Consider the following 20018-nt stretch of genomic DNA (forward strand, 5'->3'; position numbering starts at 1 on the left):
TGGCAGTCCCCTAGCTATGACAATTTTGTCTCTGTTAGTCCACTCAATAGAGTAATATTTTGGGAGGTGTCATGAAAAATAAATGACTAAGCACTTAGAATGTGTAAATGATCTTAAAAATGCTCAAAACCCCTTTTTTATCTGATATTCAGAGATTTCACATGTCAAGTTTTAAATTTACAAAGGCACTTACATAAATACTGCTCTGTACATATAGTTAGCAGAAATGCAGTGAACTGCCTGTCAGATAAAATGCATCAAATACCTTCCATTGTATTTGTAAGTATGCTGGCTATACTCATTGCTCTTTGTCTTGCAGCAGAATCTTCCAGCATTTCCATGGAGATTTGATAAGAACTCAGTCTTCTTTTTCTTATTTCTGTTTCTGTAGTGGTGCCCTGTAAATGAAATACTGAGGAATTGAACCATCCTTTTCAACAACCAGTTAACAATATTTACTGTATAAATATTGTAGTGATAATCAAAATCAGCTTTGTGCAGTATACTAGACTTTTCTTACACTGAGTATTTCTGTTTCCATAGGAATTTCGTTGTTCTTTATTGAGGAACTCAGTGGGAATGTTGTGCAGTGCTACTGGTAAACTGGGTGACAATACAAAGGCGATGTGGGACTAAAGGTGATTCTCGTTTAAATGGCAGAGTGAGAAAAATTTTTGCTAGGTATCCTCTTGTTAGTGATTCTTATTACTCTTTCAAGGATAAATGATCGAAGTTGAAACCTGTCACCTTAATTTCCAGCAGGTAGTCATGTTAAAGAATTAAAATGCTACTTCAGAAAGAAGTGAACCATTATTTAAGAAAGTAACTTTGATACAAGGAGCATGAGTATAATTCTAGGAATTAATTAAGTCTCTACTACTGCATTCCTAACATGATAAGCATGGTTGGAGAATTTTATATCAGAAAAAAAATCACATCTTACATAATACTTCTACTTAATGCTCACCCACCCTAATGCTCATGCAGAATTTGTGATATATTCTTGCAATGAATATATAAGTCCTCTCTGTTTGGTATGGCTTCTAATTATCTTTTCATAGCAATAATACCCAGATCTGACTTAAATGTGCTTAACATGTCACTGTTCTGTAGGTGTCTTTACAGTTGCTTTGCCTTTCTTCTGGAGTGTGGCCTAGGGATTTAAACATACAGTGGGATTAAAAGGCTCCTAAATACTGGTCCCTGTTCTACCACTGAATCTGTGATTCATAGAAACTACTCGCTCTTTTTCTCATTATTCTTGCCCATCCAGAAAAAGAATGAAAAAGCCTGCAGACCTCATAAGGCATTTCACAGTTATCTTAGTATGAAGATGCAAAAACACTTTTGAGCATTCCCTAGTACTATTTCTTCAGAGAATACTCTTGGGTTAAATGGCTAAATCTTTATTTAAGTGAATGTATTTCTGAAATAGAACCATATGCACATAACCTCTGAGATAATCTGATTGAATTTCTGGTATGAAGGTCTATATCAAGATAGAGGGAAAAAATAATAAAAAAGAAATGCATAACAGTAGTAGTAATAAAATCTCAACACTTACTTACAGTGAAAGTATTTTTCAGGTTAAACAGAGTGCTATTATAGACAGCAAAATACCATACTGAATCCATATTACGATACTATCTATGAAAAAGCTTACTTTTGAAAAGTTTGGCAGAACATCTTACAGAAGACAGAAGTCTGAAATCAAGACTGAAATGTAGTGTAATTGCAAAGGTACATGGGAATTGTATGTATTTTTCTCATGAAAGTTATAAGAAAAATATATTCAAGATAAATTCAGTAAGAACTATTTCCTTTAATTACCATGGGAGCAGCAACTGCATTCTGCTTAAGTTTCCAGGTGTTTTCCTATACATGTTTCCAAGTTACATCCTTAGTATATATAAAAAATGTCTACCTTTGTTGCTGACGTGAAACTATATGCAAATTGTCAAATGCATTTTACGTTTTTTTTTCCTTCTGTGTGCAGATCTCTTGCTGTAGGCTAGGAGAATACAATGCTTTACTGAGGCTCAGATAGATGGATAGTTGAAGACTTTTTTACCCTCATGTTATTTAAAAACTATTGCAAATTATTTCTCACAAGTCTAAGGAGTGATAAGGCATGCAGAGGTAAGCAGTAAGAAAATATTCCATGCTTGAGCCAAACTGTAATAATTACTGGTTTACTTATAATTACCTCTGGCATAAGCTGACCAGTAGGTGAAGTTAGAGTTGAAGGTCCTCCAACCAAGGAAACCACTCCATTGCAATCCACGGTGCTGTGCATCTTCCCATTTACTGGAAGGGCTGGTACCATTCTAGATGACACACTTGCCTGACTAATGTTACTATTGCGCCGTTCTCCATGTCGATTTGGAACAAAAAGAGAATCTCTTCTGCTCTCATTGTCTTCAAGAGTGCTGTGCTCATCATCAGCAAAGTCATTCTCAGATCCTATATCCTTTGCACGACCTCTGAAACTGAAAATGCTTGTTTTGCTGTTGCGTCTTGGGGAAAACAGGGAGCCACGAATGCTCAGCAAAGACTGTAAAACATTTAAAAGAAAACAAACCAAACCAAAACACTGTTAGAACTGAAGTTCTAAGTTTTTGGCTTGTCAAGGAACACAGTGCTGGAGGAAATACACTTTATTTCTGTAATAGTATCAGTGTGTCCATTAGGGGAATGTGCTCATTAGGGGATCTGAAGCAGATGGGGGAAATTATTTTTTAGGTAATGTAGCAGGACAGAGGAAAAGTTATGTATAAGAAAGGTTGAGCAATTTTGAGCAAAGAAGGTAGATTGAATTGGTATGGGCCCATGACTGTGCTGGACACAGTTCTCTATCAAAGTTTTGCAGCTATTTGTCTTTTATTCCTTCCTTTAGAGGACAGAGCTAAAAATCTTTTATTTTTCCTCTTCTTCATCCCCAGGGATAACAACTAATAACACTCACCAATTACTGTCTTCTATTATATTTGCTAGAGGTAGAAGTGGTCTTAAGTTTGGTATTAAATTCAGTCTAAGTTGATGTAAAAAACTTGCCTGCCCTCTTCACAACAGCCTCAAAATCTGGGAACAACATATGCAGTATTTCCAAACTAGACAACAGAGGTAACAGTTTGGGGAAACTCTGGAGGCACAGTGTGAACATGACTAGTAGCACTCCCGGGTGTAGCACTCCAGGGGCTCTGGCAGGCTGCACACCTACCAGAAGGTACCACTTGGCCATCAGGCAGCTCAAAGCAAGCATTCACCAGGGACACGGTTACCAAAAGATATCCTCTTACAAATGAGAAAAATAAATCGGTGGTTGTTGGTAATTCATCTTTTAATTACAGTAGAAGCTGGTTAATGGAATATTCTCCCTTGCTACATATTTTATTAACAGCATTCATGAATAAATAAAAGGAGTACTAATTGTGGAAAAAAGAAACCTTACATGAAGCTTTCTTCAGTTCTGCATTTGTATGAATCTTGGTACATCAAAAAACTGGTTTGAGATTATTGTACAGTTTTCACTAGTTTTGCAGGTGGAAGGTGCTCAGATGTAACAGCAGTATTATTTATCCTAGGATAAATTAAGTGAATGCTGTGCTATAATAATATATAGGTCTATATTAATACTGTGAAACCAAACTTTGAATATATACATCCATCAATATATATGTATCTTTGTATATGCATACTCAGATTTATACATACTAATACCTAATGTGTGTGCTGAACTGGTAGTACTGCCTGTTATGAAGGCTGGAAGGTGTTTACTATTATGAGATGCATTTTTTCTGCTCTTACAGCTATACCAAGTTTTAGTAATTTGGGCAGAAATTTTCTATGCTGGCTATCAGCCTCAGGCTGAGTTACTTGAAGAGTATCAGCCAAATGGGTTTGATAACCCATTTATGTAAACTTGGCTGGAGTAAAAGTGTTGTTTTGCTTATGCTGAAAGATATTTTTTTCCGGAAAAAAAAGCTCTAGCTGCTACAGAGCGTGACACTGAATTCTGACAAAATGGTAAACTAATTACTGCATCTCTTTGTATAGTTCTTTGTAAATGTATTTGGCCAACCTACAGTCCTTCAAAAGATCACATACTTACTGAGTTTCATCTCACTACCATTGCTACCTTTCTTTTTTTTTTAGAGAATGTTTCCATGGCTGCTATGTTTTGTTTGTTGTTCAATCTTTCCAATATGTTATCATGCATTGAGCACAGCTAAATGGATCAGGCCCCTAAGGGATCTAGGAGTAATGCCTGCTCTCAAAGTCCCTGCTGGATTGAGACAAAAGATAGAAGCCAAAATGGCTGCAATTGTAAGACATGTAGAGGCAGAAATACATGTCTGCATGGTTCTGGAGAGTAAGGTCTGAAGGGAATGCTTGGCTTTGCTTGCTGGCTGCATGATACACTTGCACTTGGAATATTGTGTCAAAAGACAGAATCTCTACAGGGGCTGATTGGACATATTATCTCCCCTTTCGACTCTACTATGTTGTTTCATGCTCTGCCACCCTTTTTCACCAGGGAGCCAGCTGCATGGTTAATAAGACAAACCAGCTCCTCCTTTACCAGTTGCACAGCCTGTGATCCTTCCACTTGTGCGGCAACTCCATTTTATTTCAGTTACGCTCAGGCAACTTTTGCCCCAAAGCATTTCTACAACTGCAAAACAACTGCCAAGACAGTTTTTACTTAATAAATTATCCTCATTTAGGTTTTTTACTTGATACAAGTCCCTTTGGATTTTAAAATTTTACATTCATTTTTACAAATTTATTTCAGATGGTCACTTATTTCCTACATGCTGTGTAATTCACGATGTCTCAAGATGAGCTGTTTGCTGTCTAGTGCACTATTTACTTCTTTCAAATCTAAGTAATATGCAAGATTAATTTTCACTTGATTTTAACTATTTATTCTACAACATGGATTCACATTTAATTTTAATGTAATCAGAAGCCATTTGAAATGGCTCGCTTTCCTAAACTGGAAGCTTTTGTGGTAGTATCACGTTTTTTTCATGAAAATTGCCAGGATGAAAACTTTCTAAGAGTTTCTGAGCATGAACAAGTACACATCACAATGCTTTACTGTATTTCAATTGTTTTTCTTGTGTACCAAAAATATGTATTTAATATAAACATATTTCTTACCAGCTTCTTAACCAGAAATATATAAAGGACCACCAGGGAATTTAGACTAGACAATGAAGAGGCCAGTTATCAAGTAGTTAAAACACAGGCCTAGCAGTCAGAAATTTATTTCTGCTCAGATTTTGTCAGTGACTCTTCTGTGGCACAGTCCAGTCCCTCACCTTCCTCACCTGTGAGCTACGAACACTTAGAGAGATACATGCATGGCTAAGTGAGACACAACTGGGCAGTCTAGGATGAGGTTTTGGCTGCAGCTCCTTTGTATCAGCTCGACTCAATGCTCATTCCAATTGATGAGAGATTTTTTGGAGAAGTTTGGCCCAAAACTAACAGTACATTTTATCAGACTGGAAATACCCTTTAATAATATTAGTGAAAGGAGTTGAGATAAATTTAATAATTTGGTTTTATTACATTTTATTTCTTTCTTGTCCAGAGAACAACCTGGTCATCCTTAGTTATAATAAACATCACTTCCTTAGAAATGCAAATATATGTTTTTTAGACCAGTCATCATCCCTTATACTTGACTAATTATGGAGGCTTTGACTCAAATTAAGCTTTCCTCCCCTCAGTGCATATGTTTCAGTGTGAAGCATTTCTGCCACTGAATCTCAAATTTTATACTGGTCTGTAAACTGAAACACTTGAGATGAACGTTAAGCAGGATAAACGTTGCTAGTTAAACATCAGTAGTATTGGTAGCTAAATGTCATCTCTTGGCTGAGACCAGACATGATCATTTTGAAGAGATACATTTTCAGTGATTTTTCTACAAATACCATGACTGCGTGTAGATTTGAAATAAGCAAAGATATCCTTAAATGGCAGAAGAGAACCTTTGAATTAAAAAGAATACTATGACTAAATTCTTATAAATACAAGCCCAAACAATCTCTATATACTTTATCTTTATTGTGAAGTACTAGAAGTACTTATCTCATTATCTACCATTTAAATACACTAATTAAGGAAAGCAATAGAAACTAATGGTAGTGTAAAATTTCCTAATCAGGGTATTTTGATGATGTGGTCTGCTGAAAAATTCCCGTAGTTGTATAGTTTTGAAATGTATGCAGAAGAGAGAACTTACAGTTGATTAATGCAAATATGTGAGTACTAATCAAACAGTGTTTTATTCTTTCTGCAGCCTACCAGGTGCATTTTCAGCAATACATTTTCAGGAAAGTTTTCATTAAGTTTACAATTATCCTTGGTTTGTTCTTTTCATCTCTTTGTTAAAAAAGTGGGTCAAACCGTATCAAATTGTAACACTGTTACTGGAGCTACCACTGTGGATTTTTTTCCCTTAACTCATCATTTACATAACTCCCAATATGTAAAGGTGCAGTAATGTCAGTCAAAACCAAATTAGAGTAGACATACATGATTTAATAAAAAAGAGAGCTGTACCTGGTGGGGAGATGTGAACCTTTTTTCATATGTCAGTTGACTTCCTTCTGTGGAGAAGCGGAAGCTTTTCCTCCTGATACTGTCTTCGGACTCAGACTTGGGGAATTTCTCAGTATCTCCTTTGTCCTCTGCTTCAGACATTTCTTTCTGTCTTCTTTTCTTCCTTCTGTTTCTTCTTTCTTTAGCACTCTTTGAACTCAACTTTGATGCTTCTGAAGAACTTTCCAAGAGTTCTCCTAGTCCCCCTACACCGCTGAAATCTCTTGATGCAACAGATGCTGCTGCTATTGCTGCTGTTGCCTGTGAGGTTTCAAAGTAAGATATTCTTAGTAGACTAAAAAGTAACACTTTTATAAGCTATTATCACTGTGGTATTATTGCTGGTTGTACATGCTCAAGAATGCAAATATACACAAATTAAACTACTGAGTTGTATTGCTCCTCATTGTTTAGCAACATGAGCTACATGAGGCATCAACTTTATCAGAACAATAGCATCACTATTCCTTAAAAACTTGCTGCACAAGACACTAGCCTAAAATTAAGGTAGTCAGAAAAGTGTAAACATAGGGCTTTTAAATTTATGTCAGACCTGCTTGTCCATTTTCTTTCAAGGAAAGCCCCTCATCATGCTCTTAATTGAGCTGATCCCTTTTGACTCCTTACAAAGAAAACTAATTCCTAACATTCTCCATATGAGTTAATGTATCATAAGCTGACCAGCAACATGCAAGTAGTTGAATCTGGCCTCTCCTCACTGTCTGCACAGCAAGGATGCTCCCCTCACTTTCCTTCTACCTTCACTGGCAACAGGCACATCCTCTAGATGTGTCTTCAAGTCCTCCCCCCGGCTTCATCTTCATGTTTCCCTTCCCACATTTCCCACTATAACAGCACTCTAGGTCTTTCTTATAGATGCACAAAGGTTCATTTATTGCCTGTTGTTGCTGCAGCCAGAGAGAAGAAAAAATTTTTAGGTGTTTTCTCTTGATGGAAAGGGATGAGATTACTCACTGGAGCAAAGAGCCATCCCAGAACTCAGGGCCAGTACTTTCAACTACAGTAGTCAGCCTGCCTGATTTAGTTCACTAGGGAAACTGGTTTATTTAGTCATCAAATAAATGAAGAATTGAGAGTATGTCCAGTACTTTTCCTTGCAAGAGCTCTCTGGGAGATTGCTATGAAATTTTGCAGTGGAAAATGTGTTTGGGAAGATGATAGGCTGCTGTGAGCTTACAAAAAAAGGAGATACAAGAAATGGCAAGAGACTACAGTTATATAACAAAGATGGCTAGTAATTGTCCAGCAAAACATATCATATTCAATGCCACGTATTTCAGGAATGGTGAGACACAAGCAGAGATAGTTTGAAAGCTCATAGTGTGAATTAATGGATTCTGTGCCACAAGTTACAACCCACGCCATGTGAATTGACTTGATACAGACTTTCTGTTAAACAGAGTATTACAAGGATTCTGAAGTGTTTATCAATTTTAAAAAGTGATACTCAAAATCTTGTCATACTGATTTCAGAATATCATCATATCATCCTTCAAATGTTCTAACAGAGACAAGGGCAGGAAATGCTGAGTCACCACCCATCTACATTGTAATACTAACACCAAAGATCAAACAAGCAGAGCAATCCAAAGGCTGCTGTGATGACTTCAGTTTGTGGATGGATTGGTTCAGTGTCAAGGGGGCGAACAGATGGGTCCCACACTCATTTCCATCTCAGCAACCAGTTCAGCAGCTCAATGTTTTACCCTGTGATGCATCCTTTCTGCTAATGTTTTCATGTACAAAAGGGATATTGACTTTAATAGTGCTTTTCTTATAATTAATTTCATGGCCATCAATTTTTAAAAAGTAACAACTTTCAAGTGCCTTTATCCAGCCTTCCTTGTAGTCCCTGTTTCATATGGTTCTGTTCTTCTTCCTAAACCTGAATCAGCTTCACCTCTGTCCCCCTCTTTGTTACAATGTGATTTAGTCCCTTTCATTGATAAAAATACCAGATAATTTTTGTTAAGTACTCCTTGATGCTATTTAACTTTTTTCAAATTTGAATTTTGCAGGATTCTGCTTTCTCTTTAGTGATTTAGAACTGATAAGCTTGAATGACTAAAAATATAAATATGCTAATTAGATTTCACAGGCCATGCATAAAGATTTCTTTTCAAGAAAAAATGCAAAGTTTCACTTTTATTAGCACTTTATAGAATAATTCTAACTTAGTGAAAGTAGCTATAAAGTACTACCAAAACTACAGTTTCATAGAAGATTCTAATTTTCAAGCATTTTATAAGCATAGTTCTGTTGAAAATGCATATATGCCAGATGAAAAGCAATAGAAAGTCAATCCTGAAATTAGACAGGCGTCTGACTCATAGAACTGAATTCCTGCATGTATTTTACCTTCAGATAAGAAAACCTTGCACAAAAGTGTGTATTAAAATATCTTTTTCTCATATAAATTTAAATATTTTTCTTCTCTTTTCAAAACAAGCAAAAAATACTTAAAGGAATTCAGAAGCAATATCTTTGTTAGAAAAATTGTCAGTCTGCTCTAAGGATATATAAATTTCTGATTTACTTCAGTGTGCTTGAATTAGGGATATGCTTAAATACTTTGCTGGACAGAAATCTAAAAGAATACTGATTACAGTCCTCTCTATTTGCTGAATATTGGTGAATAACTATTAGGTGCAGCAAACCTGGCAATTCTCACTCAGACTGTAAACTAGAAGTACCATGACTAGGCATTTCTCATGCTGTTTATAAGATCTGTAACATACAAGCATCATGAACTATGCCTACTTAAAGTCAGGTTTCCAGGTCATTCTTATCACAAATATTGTACTTCTACAGTCTTTTGGTGAACTCAGTAGCATTTTTCTCTGTGTTGTTAACTTGCTTTTTTGCGATTTGTTTAGTTATTGATTTACTTTGGCTATTTCCAGGCTATTATAACCTGTGTGATAATTCATTGCACAATTTGCGCATGTTCTAATTCTCTTCTTGCCATAAGAATAAGGATATTCAGAAAGTAAAATTTCCATCATTACCTGAGCTTCTTCTTGTTGTTTCTTCAGTTGTTCCAGCATCTGTTGAAATTCTGCCTCTTTCTGCTCTGCTTCTTCCATGGTTGCTTGATTCTGTTCTTCATAGGCCATGGCAACCACAGCCAGGATCAAGTTGATCAGGTAGAAAGAGCCCAGAAAAATCACCAGAACAAAAAAGATCATGTATGTCTTCCCAGCAGCACGTAGTGTCTAGAGAGTAGAAAGCATATTTATACATTATTCCACCATTCTTTGCTACTGCAACAGCATTATGCTTCCAGCTCATGTACAAATAAGCCTATGTATGTAATTTTGTATATCAGTTGCGGTTTATTTTTATGTCATAAAAAATTCTTACCAGCTGATACAGATTTTCCCAGAAGTCCTGAGTCATTAGCCGAAAGAGTGACAAAAAAGCCCAGCTGAAGGTGTCAAAACTTGTATAACCATAGTTGGGGTTTCTACCAGCTTTCACACATATATATCCCTCTGGACACTGCCTATGTGGAAACCAAACACAAAGTACTTAGTCATAAGTTTATTTCCTTCTAGAACATACTTGTTATCTTTTGGAACAATACACATTATTTTTCCTCAGGAAATCCATTAATTACAATTTAATTCATTCAGAAAATAAGAGTCCTAAGTAATTAACTAAGATACGCTTTCCAGCCACTCACTGGTTGAAATGACCTAAATATTTAAATTCCGCTCAGTCACAATTTGCAACTAGAATATTTATTCCAAATGAATAATTTCCTAGCAGAAATAATTGCTAAGATGTGTTGAAGGTTACAGAGAGATTAAGCAATTTTATTAGCTAAGTCCAATTGTACTCCTATGGATCTCCCACATAATGCTGAGATTTTTTTTTAACAATCTTCTTCACTGTTTCCAGTTAGGTGTCAGAGTTCAGCTAACAATTTTAGGCCCACAATTGAGCACATGTGTATGGCAGAATTTGCCAGTTACGAAAAAGTGTTACACTTGAAAAAAATATTTGGCCTTGAGCTATGAAGTCACTGCTGTGCTTTCTTAATATTTTATGTATTGTCTTCCTCTCTTTTAACCTTTACTTTCATCCCACTTTCTTAAATGATTACATCTCCAAAATAGACTTTACAAGAGTTCAGATTTTATCATTAGCACAAACATTATTTTCCAATCACGCAGGAAAAAAGGCTGTATTTTGTTTAGCCAGAGAGTAAGATATTTTGATTTAACTAAGAAATCAGTGTTTAGCAGCAAAAGTCTAAGCTCTGTAACACCTCTAAATATGGAGTTGCAACTGCTACTGACAGGTTTCATGTCATTGCTTTTTCTACAGAACCTAACAGAGGGTTTTAAAAAAGGTCTTACCCTGCATCAGAGCTATTACCACAAAGCAGAGCATCTCTTTGTCCTTCCAAAATGTAAAAATGAGCTGTGTAGAAAGCATTAGAAATGTATGTGAATAAATCAAATTAATCTGAAAGTGCTACAATATAAATTTAAAATAAATTGTAATAAAATCAAAGAGGCTAGCTGCTGATCATTCTGGTTTGTTTGTGAACCCTTCTAGTTATTGCACTTATTTATAGTATGTATTTGATCTCTGTCAGTCAGGGAATCTAAGCAGTTCTACATAAGGCAGAAATAGAAACCATTTAATATTCTTCATTTGATCATAAATAGTTACATACTATGGCCAAAACTTTATTTTAAATAGTTATATTGTTCATTCTTACTTTCATCCTCGATGTAATCCTTCCAGTTAAATGTGCTCACTGACATATTAACTAATGTACCATTTTCATCCATTGTGCTATTAAAGTAGGAAATAATGTTTATTTCAAATGTAGAATTGTCTGGAGGCCACTGCAGGCATTTATTCCTCAAGTTGCCCATGAACAACTGCAGCCCTATTAGTGCAAATACACTCAGACAAAACACAGTCAGGATCATAACATCTGAGAGCTTCTTCACAGATTGAATCAGGGCTCCTACAATAGTCTTCAAGCCTGCAAAGAGAAAAGATTGATAGATTTATCAAAGAGTATCTTTGCCCTTCCCATATAATTAAGAAGTCATGCAGACACTTAAGAAAATATTTTTTATTTCTCAAAAAGTAAAGCTTCATGAGCAGCCTCAGAGCTTGTGAAGATGAATGAAAGAAAAAGTTTCAATTTTTTTATGAATATGCCGTTCCAATACACTGAATATGCAATGTTATTCTCAAGCAGGAAATTTTATCAGTCATGCTTTCCTGCTATAGATTTGATTTTATTCTTTAATTTTTCTCTGCATTTAATTTTCTAAGTCAGTTTCCAGTTAATATTAAATATGACTTTACAACAATTTAATAGTTGTTAGTATGATAGTATGAGATAGAATGGCGAGTAATTTTGAGGGGAAAAAAAATTTGCATTTGATAAATTTTTGTGTGCAGTATTTATTTCCTTTTTGGCAGATTTTGTGTTGTTACTTGGTTGTATTTAAGACTAATATAAATTTTAAGTGGTAAAATAAAGGAAAAAAATTAACATTCTAGCAATATCATAGCAAAATCATAGCAATAAAGCCTTTTCAATGTAAAAGAGAGAACTTGTCATAATAAAATGCAGAAAAACAAAGCAAAATGAGTTCATAGGCCTCATACTTCATGTTTCATGCAAGAATCTGTTAAACTCAAAGGCTGATTTTGCAAAATAAAAGAAGCTAATGCTGAAAAGGCAAAGAATCATCATCCAGGCTTATGATCCGTGCCTTTTTTTGTTGTTTTTTTTTGGCAACATGAGCAGCGAACAGCAAGACTTATGCTCAAATGAAGTGAATTCGACTTCAGTGGAATTTCAGTCAGCCTCGGTGTTTAACCTCGCTCTCACCTGGAATGACTGATATTGTTTTCAAAGCTCGGAGAACTCTGAATGTTCTCAACGCTGAGACATTGCCCAGGTCCACAAACTCTGTCACATATCTGTAATAGGGGAGTTCACACACAAACACAATGACAGCACACAAATAACAGCTGGAGATACGAGGGGCCTAACACCTCACACCAACTACTTCTTACCTGGAATTACAGAAATAGTTTTCAAAGCTCTCAATACTCTGAAAGTTCGAAGAGCTGAAACATTGCCTAGGTTTACAAATTCTGTTACATACCTGTAGGATTAAATCAGAGTTATTCAGAATTGAGGCAGAGCTTATACTAATTATGTGGGTCTTTAAAACCTCTGTGGCAATATTAGCAATCATACTTCAAAATGTACCTTTCTTCAGTACACCTCGCTTTTATAATTATTTATTTTCTTTGTTTTTGCTTATATTTCATTGAAGTGAAACTCACTGATTTGTATTTGAACAGTTAATTAAACTAATTAGTTTGTAGTAGGATAGAGACATGAAGTCAAAGGGATGGCTTCCATTCTGGTGAGCAGAAAAATGTAGGACATGAAATTAGTGTCCCTCAAGAGTAATTTCATTAGTGGCTGACACTCTCTGATGGCTCCTGCCATAGTTGATTTATGATATTTGTGATATGGTGTCTAAACTTCACAGGTTGCAGAAATTAAATACTTTTAAATCAGTATGTTTATTATAGTAATTTTTGCCACTAATTTCATGCCCTAAAACCTTAAAAATTTCTTGAACCACTTACGCCATTAAAATGACACTGAAGTCAAGCCAGTTCCATGGGTCTCGCAGAAAAGTAAAACCTTCTAAGCAGAAGCCCCTTGCAAGGATTTTTATAAGTGATTCAAAGGTATATATTCCAGTGAAAGTGTACCTGAAAAGTATCAAAGCAGGAATAATGGATTTTTGCATACTTACACTTATAGACAGTGCCATTCTTTATCAAAGATAATTTACAAGAAAAGAATAGAAAAGTATTTAGAAGTGAAAGGAGGAAATTGTTAACTTGCCCCAAACTCTTCAGAATATAATCATTGTTCAGGAGATTAAACTTGAACCTGACACTTATATTCTATTATTTCGCTAAGAGGCTCATTTAATCTCAGTTTTTGTGCTTACAAATAATTTCAGACTTTAGTATTTATACATACATTTCAGACTTTGATATTTATATGTTCATTCACTGGCACTCACAGGGCTGCCTTCATTCTGCTTTCATTCACAAATCAGGTAGATGTTCTAAGTGTTATGAAAAATGAAGATTTTTTTTTTATGTCAAAATACGAGAGTTTTGTGAAAATCAGTTCTGTAGAATAACTATATTCATGCCTATGCTACAGGTTAATTTCATAAATAATCATTAAATATAAGAAAACATGCCCAGACTGTTATTCTTGAAGATGTGGAGCATGATTAGCAATTTACCTGGTGTGGGATCAAAACATTCATTTAAAAACATAGAATTTATAAACAGCATAATGCAGGGACTTCCTCAGACCCATGTGGGTCTGTGCAGACCTTTAGAATAGAGGAAATCTACCCTACTGCTCACCTTTCAGACCTGCAGCAACCCTAACAAGCCATAGTCACTGTTCAGCACACTGGAATGAGTGAATACTAGTGCAGTTTCTAAATATAGCATTCAGAGTAAGATTCCTTAATGCTGTGGGATAAAGAAATAGAAATCAATAGTGGCTCTTGGAGAGCAGGAGGGAATGAAAGAAACCACAAGTGCTTAGAACCAGGTTTTTCATGAAGAGTATTATTTCAAAGAAAAAAATGTGTATCTGTTTTGTTAGAGAACAAAAATGCATGTATAACCAAGAACAAGAAAGACAGAGATACTTTCTAGTTGCCTTACTTCTGTCAGCTCTCTTTTTCTCTCTTCATAGGTAAGGCCCTTTCATCAGCACTTTGAGGTTTTTTGTGGCTTGGGTGTTGTGTGTGCTTGCTGTGGCTGTCCCTTGTGAGTTCACATCATTGAGCAACCCATGAACGTCCCACTGTGCTAAGATCATGGATTCTCAAGCAATATATGGCTATCCTCACCAATCACATGCAATAATTTTACATGTACATTCATAGTTTTAGAGCTCCTTTTCCAGTTTCCAGCTCAGAACACCCAAGGACAAGAGCTCATGTTTATACATCACAGTGGAAGTTCAGATATTCCTCAGACATAATTTTTAAGAACAAGGCATTACTCTTAAGCCACTGAAATCATTCAGGAGGAAATCAGAAAGATGTTGATATCTCATGGAATTTGATTCTTCATGACTGGAAAAGCCAATTCTGGCATGCAGCTTTCCATAAATGCTTCTTGTTTGGAGTCACACAAAAACAGAGACATAAAAATAAAGTAGTGAAAATGTTTAACTTACTCTACATTCTTTGTCCAGTCTGGAGGGTTACTCATGGTCATAAATACACAGTTGGTCAAAATAGTGCACATAATAAGCATGCTGAATAATGTAGATTTTAGTCAAGGCATGTAAGTAAAAAATATGACAGTTTTATAACACTGAAATAATTAAAACTATTAACTGTATAAAAAATATGCACAAATAGCATGCCATTCTAAATAAAATCTGAAAATAAAGCTTTGCACACGACTTTATCTATTTTAAATGGTATGCCATCTGCTGTGTTATGGTGCACTTACTGTAACACAATGCATTACTCTTATAAATATGGCAGGTTTAGGATTTACATGAAACTCAAACACATCCTTAAGTCTGTAAAAATATGAAATGGGTACCCAAACATATTTACTCATTGAATCCAGGGGGATCATTCTAAAAGATCTTTAGGCAGACATTGGTTGTTTATGCCCAAGTTGCTCTCTGGACATGATTGAAATATATTTGAAAATATGTTCTTCTGTTCTGACCTGGATCTTTTATAGGACACCTACCCCAATGCTGAAAACACAATGCTGAACAAGTATGCCTGAAAAAGCAGCTTTTTACTCATGCCCTTTTGTCCTTGCTAAGTGACTGTAGTTCATGAATAGTACTGCTGGTCTTGGTAAAAGTGTGACCTTAGATATGTTCAAGTGCAATGGTTTGTTACTAATTTGGCCTTAGCTGCAGGGCTTAGTAGGGGATCAGGTCTCCTTTTATATGTAAAGCCTGATATTTAAACTCTGGCAGCTTTAGGTGGTTCAGTAGAGAATCCTCTCAGTAGGAATAAAGATCATACTGCAATTCACATGTGATATTGCTGCTTTTTAAGTGTGATCAGCATATGTTGTAGATAGCATAGTACACATCATTTGGACATCATTTGTATGTCCATATGAAAAGTATTATTTCAGTAACTAAATAGTTTCAAACAGCAAGCCTTAAATCAACATTTAGAAAAAAGGATATGAGTGTACCAAAATCTTGATAGCAATTTTTCGGATGGGATTAAAAGGAGTTAAAATGTACAAGGCAGATGTGGCACTGAATCGGAAAATTGCCTTTCCCTTGTTCAATACTATGAAAGTCTGAAAAAAAAGAAATACAAAATAAAAATACAGTTTTGACTACATAAATATATTCACCTCCACCTAAAGGATTCCATTCTGTGCCTGGGAAGTTCAAGTCCCGTTTTACTGTCTACCCGCAGTAGGAAAATAACTGATTTTTATGAATACAGTGGATTAAGCCTTCCACATCCAGTTCTCCAATTTGCTAAATTTCCCAGCATGTGGACAGAATTCTGACATTACCAAAATTGGTGGGAATTATCATCACCAATGAAATAAAACCAAAATAGCAAAAGGACAAGTCTATAGTCCTGTTTGCATTTGGAACAAATACTTGACATAATTATGTTAAACAATTAACCATAATTTTAAAATAATTTGGCTACCAATTATATTTCTCTTTTAGATAAGTATCTGTGAAAAAATAAAAAGGATTAATAAATTGCCAGCTTGCATCATTCTGCACTATCTGAGACAAATGTATGCCAGAATTTTTGAATCCTATAAAAAAAAAAATTCTTTTAAAAAATGTTGTTTTCATTTTCAACAACCTGCTATTATTTTCCCTATATGTGAGCACCAAATTTAGGTAGTTACTATCTTTTAAAATTTGTCCTGATAAACCTGTGGTTTTGTGTTCACTTTCATTCTGTTCCTGTTGGCAGTCATTGCCTAAGTGTTTTCATTTTTATTCAATGTGTATTTGTGTTTGAGGTTTGCTTGCATCTTTGGTGCTGTTTGAAATTTCTTCAGGACATGACTGTTCTTCATTCCTTTTGCTCTTTCTCGATGGTAATGGCCCTGCTTTGTGTTACCATAATAGAGGCTTTGTTACAGTCTCAGCAGAGCTATATAGTATCACTGTTCTCCATGTTGATTTCCATTCTCTGTAAAAACTTGGCTGTGATCAGAAAAATGCTGACCCATCCCTGGCCTTTACTGCATATCTGGTCTGGCATCCCTAAGAGAGAAAGCAAACCTCTACTGTGGGACAGAAAACAGGTGACAGAGTGTTGCTGGTGTCTGTTCACAGATTAACATAAAGCATAACACTAAGGATGACAGAGAATGGACTCACGCTCACTGGCTTTTCTCTCTGCCCTACAGTCCTTCATCCAGCTAGAAATGGGAGAAAGATGTTGCCTGTCCCCAGGCAGAGCCTGAAGACAGACTCCAATTCACATTTGGCTTTCCCTGCATTGACAAGTCAATAGTTAAGAGTAGTTTCTGCTATAAATTGGAAGAGGGATGACCAGTTCATCATTTAAGATGTCCATTTGTTTTCTGTTGAGCACATTAGGCTGGTACGTAACATATATACAGATGTCACCTGTGACAAACAATTCTGCGGTTTAATAATTATTCTCATAGACTAACAAGTCCATCAGCTGCCTGAGTTCTTACAGTTTTGTTCCAAAAAATCTGATTACTTTTTCTGATCACTGAAGATTAGAAAGTATCCTCAGAACTTCTCAGGTTTTCTGATACTTCACTTGTAGAAGACTTGTTTAGAAAACTTTAGCCCTGAACTTACTTATGCAGCTTTATTCCTGAATTATTTGGCAGCTAGTCAAGGAAAGGGCCTAGTGCCCACAATGGTATTGTAAGTAAGAATCTTCATGGAACTGTTGATATAACCAAAACCATATAAATTAAAATAACCCTTGGTAAAACTCCCTCTCTGACCTTTCATCTCTTTACATTTCCTTATTAATGTTAATGTTTGTATTATCTACAGCACTGTTTATTTAACTCTGGCAACTGTTAGGTTATGCAACTGCATATGGATCCTGTTTTATTTTCCATTCCTATTATTGAAGCCACGATTTTTACAGCACTTTTGTGACTGAAAAGCAATCATAAATTTAGCAACAAAATTGAGAGCTCTATTGGCATGATTTTTTCCCAACAAACAGAGTAAGTTTCTTTGCAGTTGAAAATATTTTATGTTTTTAATTTTTTAATAGTTGCTCAAAATCAAGTTTCTTATCTAGATGGCAGCCTGGGATTCCTCAAGACATTATCAGAGCAACTGTGTCCATTTCCTTCTCTGTTGCAGAGAGACGAGGAAATATAATCCAAGCACTTGTCCACAAAACACCTTCTGGATTTTTGAATTTAGGGTGATTATCCACACCTTCATCTTTCTTCACTCTGCTTACCCACAACACTTTGCAGATCTATCAGGAACTGAGAAAACATCTTGATGCTGCTAAAGGAGCATGCAAAAATAAGCTGATTGAGAGTACAGAAGGGAACCTGCTCTGTCACCTGTTCCTTTTACCTTTATGTGCAGGACGTAAGGTATTTTCAATTATGACCAGGCTCTACTATTTCAGGTTCTGGAGGAGTTTAAAACAGTCTACAACTAATCCCAGCTATGGAAGTATACTTTTTCGTTCCTTGTCTTTTAAGTCATATAATGGTATTCTGTTTTCAGATTGCATGCATCATTGCTGCAAGAACAAAACCCATATACTCTACTGCAGATCCTGACTTTTATATAGTCAAGAGGCAAATTCTTTACTTGAATGGATCTCTTTGAATTAGCCTTTCTGTCTCCTAGTCCCTGACTTGCGAATCATGTGAAAATGAGAACTTTGTGTGACTATTCAAATCAGAAGGGGAAGTACACCTCTTTTAGGAGTTTACATTCTTCATGGAGTAAAATTATGCCATTAATGGTCCAGCTGTGTTATAGCCTTGCACATGTAACCCAGGCAAATTACTTTTATTTCACAACATATAACTCTTGACTCTGCCCTTTCTGTATGGAAACTGTCTATTACTCTCCAGAGCAATAAAACTGTCTTTTTTCAATTCCTTCTTCAAAATCCAGCTTTGCTGTGGTGTGTGCCACAGACTTCTAATTGACAGCTGTACAGCAGAATCTATCATAGCAATCCCAAGCACCTCAGGCAACAGTTTTCATATGACCCAAGATTTAAAGAGTCTCTATATCGCACATATATAGATATATATTTTATACGTACATATTTAGATACATGATTGCATATGTTATATAGCTAAAAGAAAAATAAAAAATACAGTTACAGTTCTTCATTTCACTAACTTGGATGGGTGCTACCTGGTTATCTACAACCATCTCCACTGCAAAACCATGCTTGGAACACCTCAGTTGTCATATCCAGTCTTAATGCTATATTGAAATCAGGAAAATTCAGTCATGTTCTCAAGTTCAGGCAAGATCAAGGAAGCTATATCTTCCTTACACTGAGATAAATAAGACGTAACTCCAGTTGCAGGAGTCACAATACTGAATAGAACAAACCAGTTCTGCTAAACAAAAGGATGTTTCTATGCATTTAGTGGATTGATGGCTCAAGCCATCATATTTTGTGATTAAACTTTTCTAAGATAGAAAATTATATGCTGTTTTGTGCCAAAGGTTATTCACTTACTTTTTTGTTGATATAATATGGGTCCAGATCTTCCAAAGGTTCAGATACCATTCCTGGAGGTATGTCACCATAAATAAATGGCAGTGTCTTTCCTGCCTCCAAGTCACTGTTTGGTTTTGGACCATTTTCATCATCATCATCTGTATGTTCTTGCTTGGGCTTTTTAGCTTTTTCTTCTGCAGAACGCTTTTCAATAGCTGCGAGAGAATCTCTAGTAAAATAGCGGAAGCTTTCAGGTCCTGGTGGTACCAGCAGTGCCTGTGCCATGTTTTCATCCTGCAAATTTAATTACTTTTAGCCTCTTGCATAAGAATTACCTATAAAAGAAAATTAGATAATTTACTCCGACTAGATTGAACCAACAAAGCCAAAACAAAACAAAACCAACCAACCAAAAAAAAACATACAGAAAAAACAAACAAACAAACAAAAACGCAAAAAAACAACCACAAAAAAATTTGTTCAGAAACCCTTTCCAGGCCTGAAGTAGAGGCACGGTATTTCAAAACTGAATGAAAGTTAAAAACAACTGCTCAGAATTTAATTAGAGATTTTATAATTTTTCAGCTTTTTCCTGCTGGTCTC

The 20018-nt window shown here is 35.6% G+C and overlaps 1 protein-coding gene across 1 annotated transcript in view; it reads right to left on the reverse strand.

The window, feature by feature from the left end:
• Positions 1–20018, reverse strand: part of LOC127386333 (sodium channel protein type 2 subunit alpha-like) — a 75098-nt gene that overhangs the window by 41226 nt on the left and 13854 nt on the right. Inside the window, exons 4-15 of the mRNA XM_051623208.1 lie at positions 19434–19750; positions 15911–16029; positions 14921–15010; positions 13285–13413; positions 12509–12600; positions 11372–11644; positions 11004–11067; positions 10003–10144; positions 9648–9854; positions 6580–6879; positions 2207–2554; positions 266–398 (exon numbers count right to left, since the gene is read on the reverse strand). Coding sequence (XP_051479168.1) covers positions 266–398; positions 2207–2554; positions 6580–6879; positions 9648–9854; positions 10003–10144; positions 11004–11067; positions 11372–11644; positions 12509–12600; positions 13285–13413; positions 14921–15010; positions 15911–16029; positions 19434–19700 — 2164 coding nt within the window. The 5' untranslated portion in view covers positions 19701–19750. The remainder of the gene's footprint in view (positions 1–265; positions 399–2206; positions 2555–6579; positions 6880–9647; positions 9855–10002; positions 10145–11003; positions 11068–11371; positions 11645–12508; positions 12601–13284; positions 13414–14920; positions 15011–15910; positions 16030–19433; positions 19751–20018) is intronic.

The sequence above is a fragment of the Apus apus genome, chromosome 6 (assembly GCF_020740795.1).
Source record: "Apus apus isolate bApuApu2 chromosome 6, bApuApu2.pri.cur, whole genome shotgun sequence".
In the NCBI taxonomy this organism is placed as follows: Eukaryota; Metazoa; Chordata; class Aves; order Apodiformes; family Apodidae; genus Apus; species Apus apus.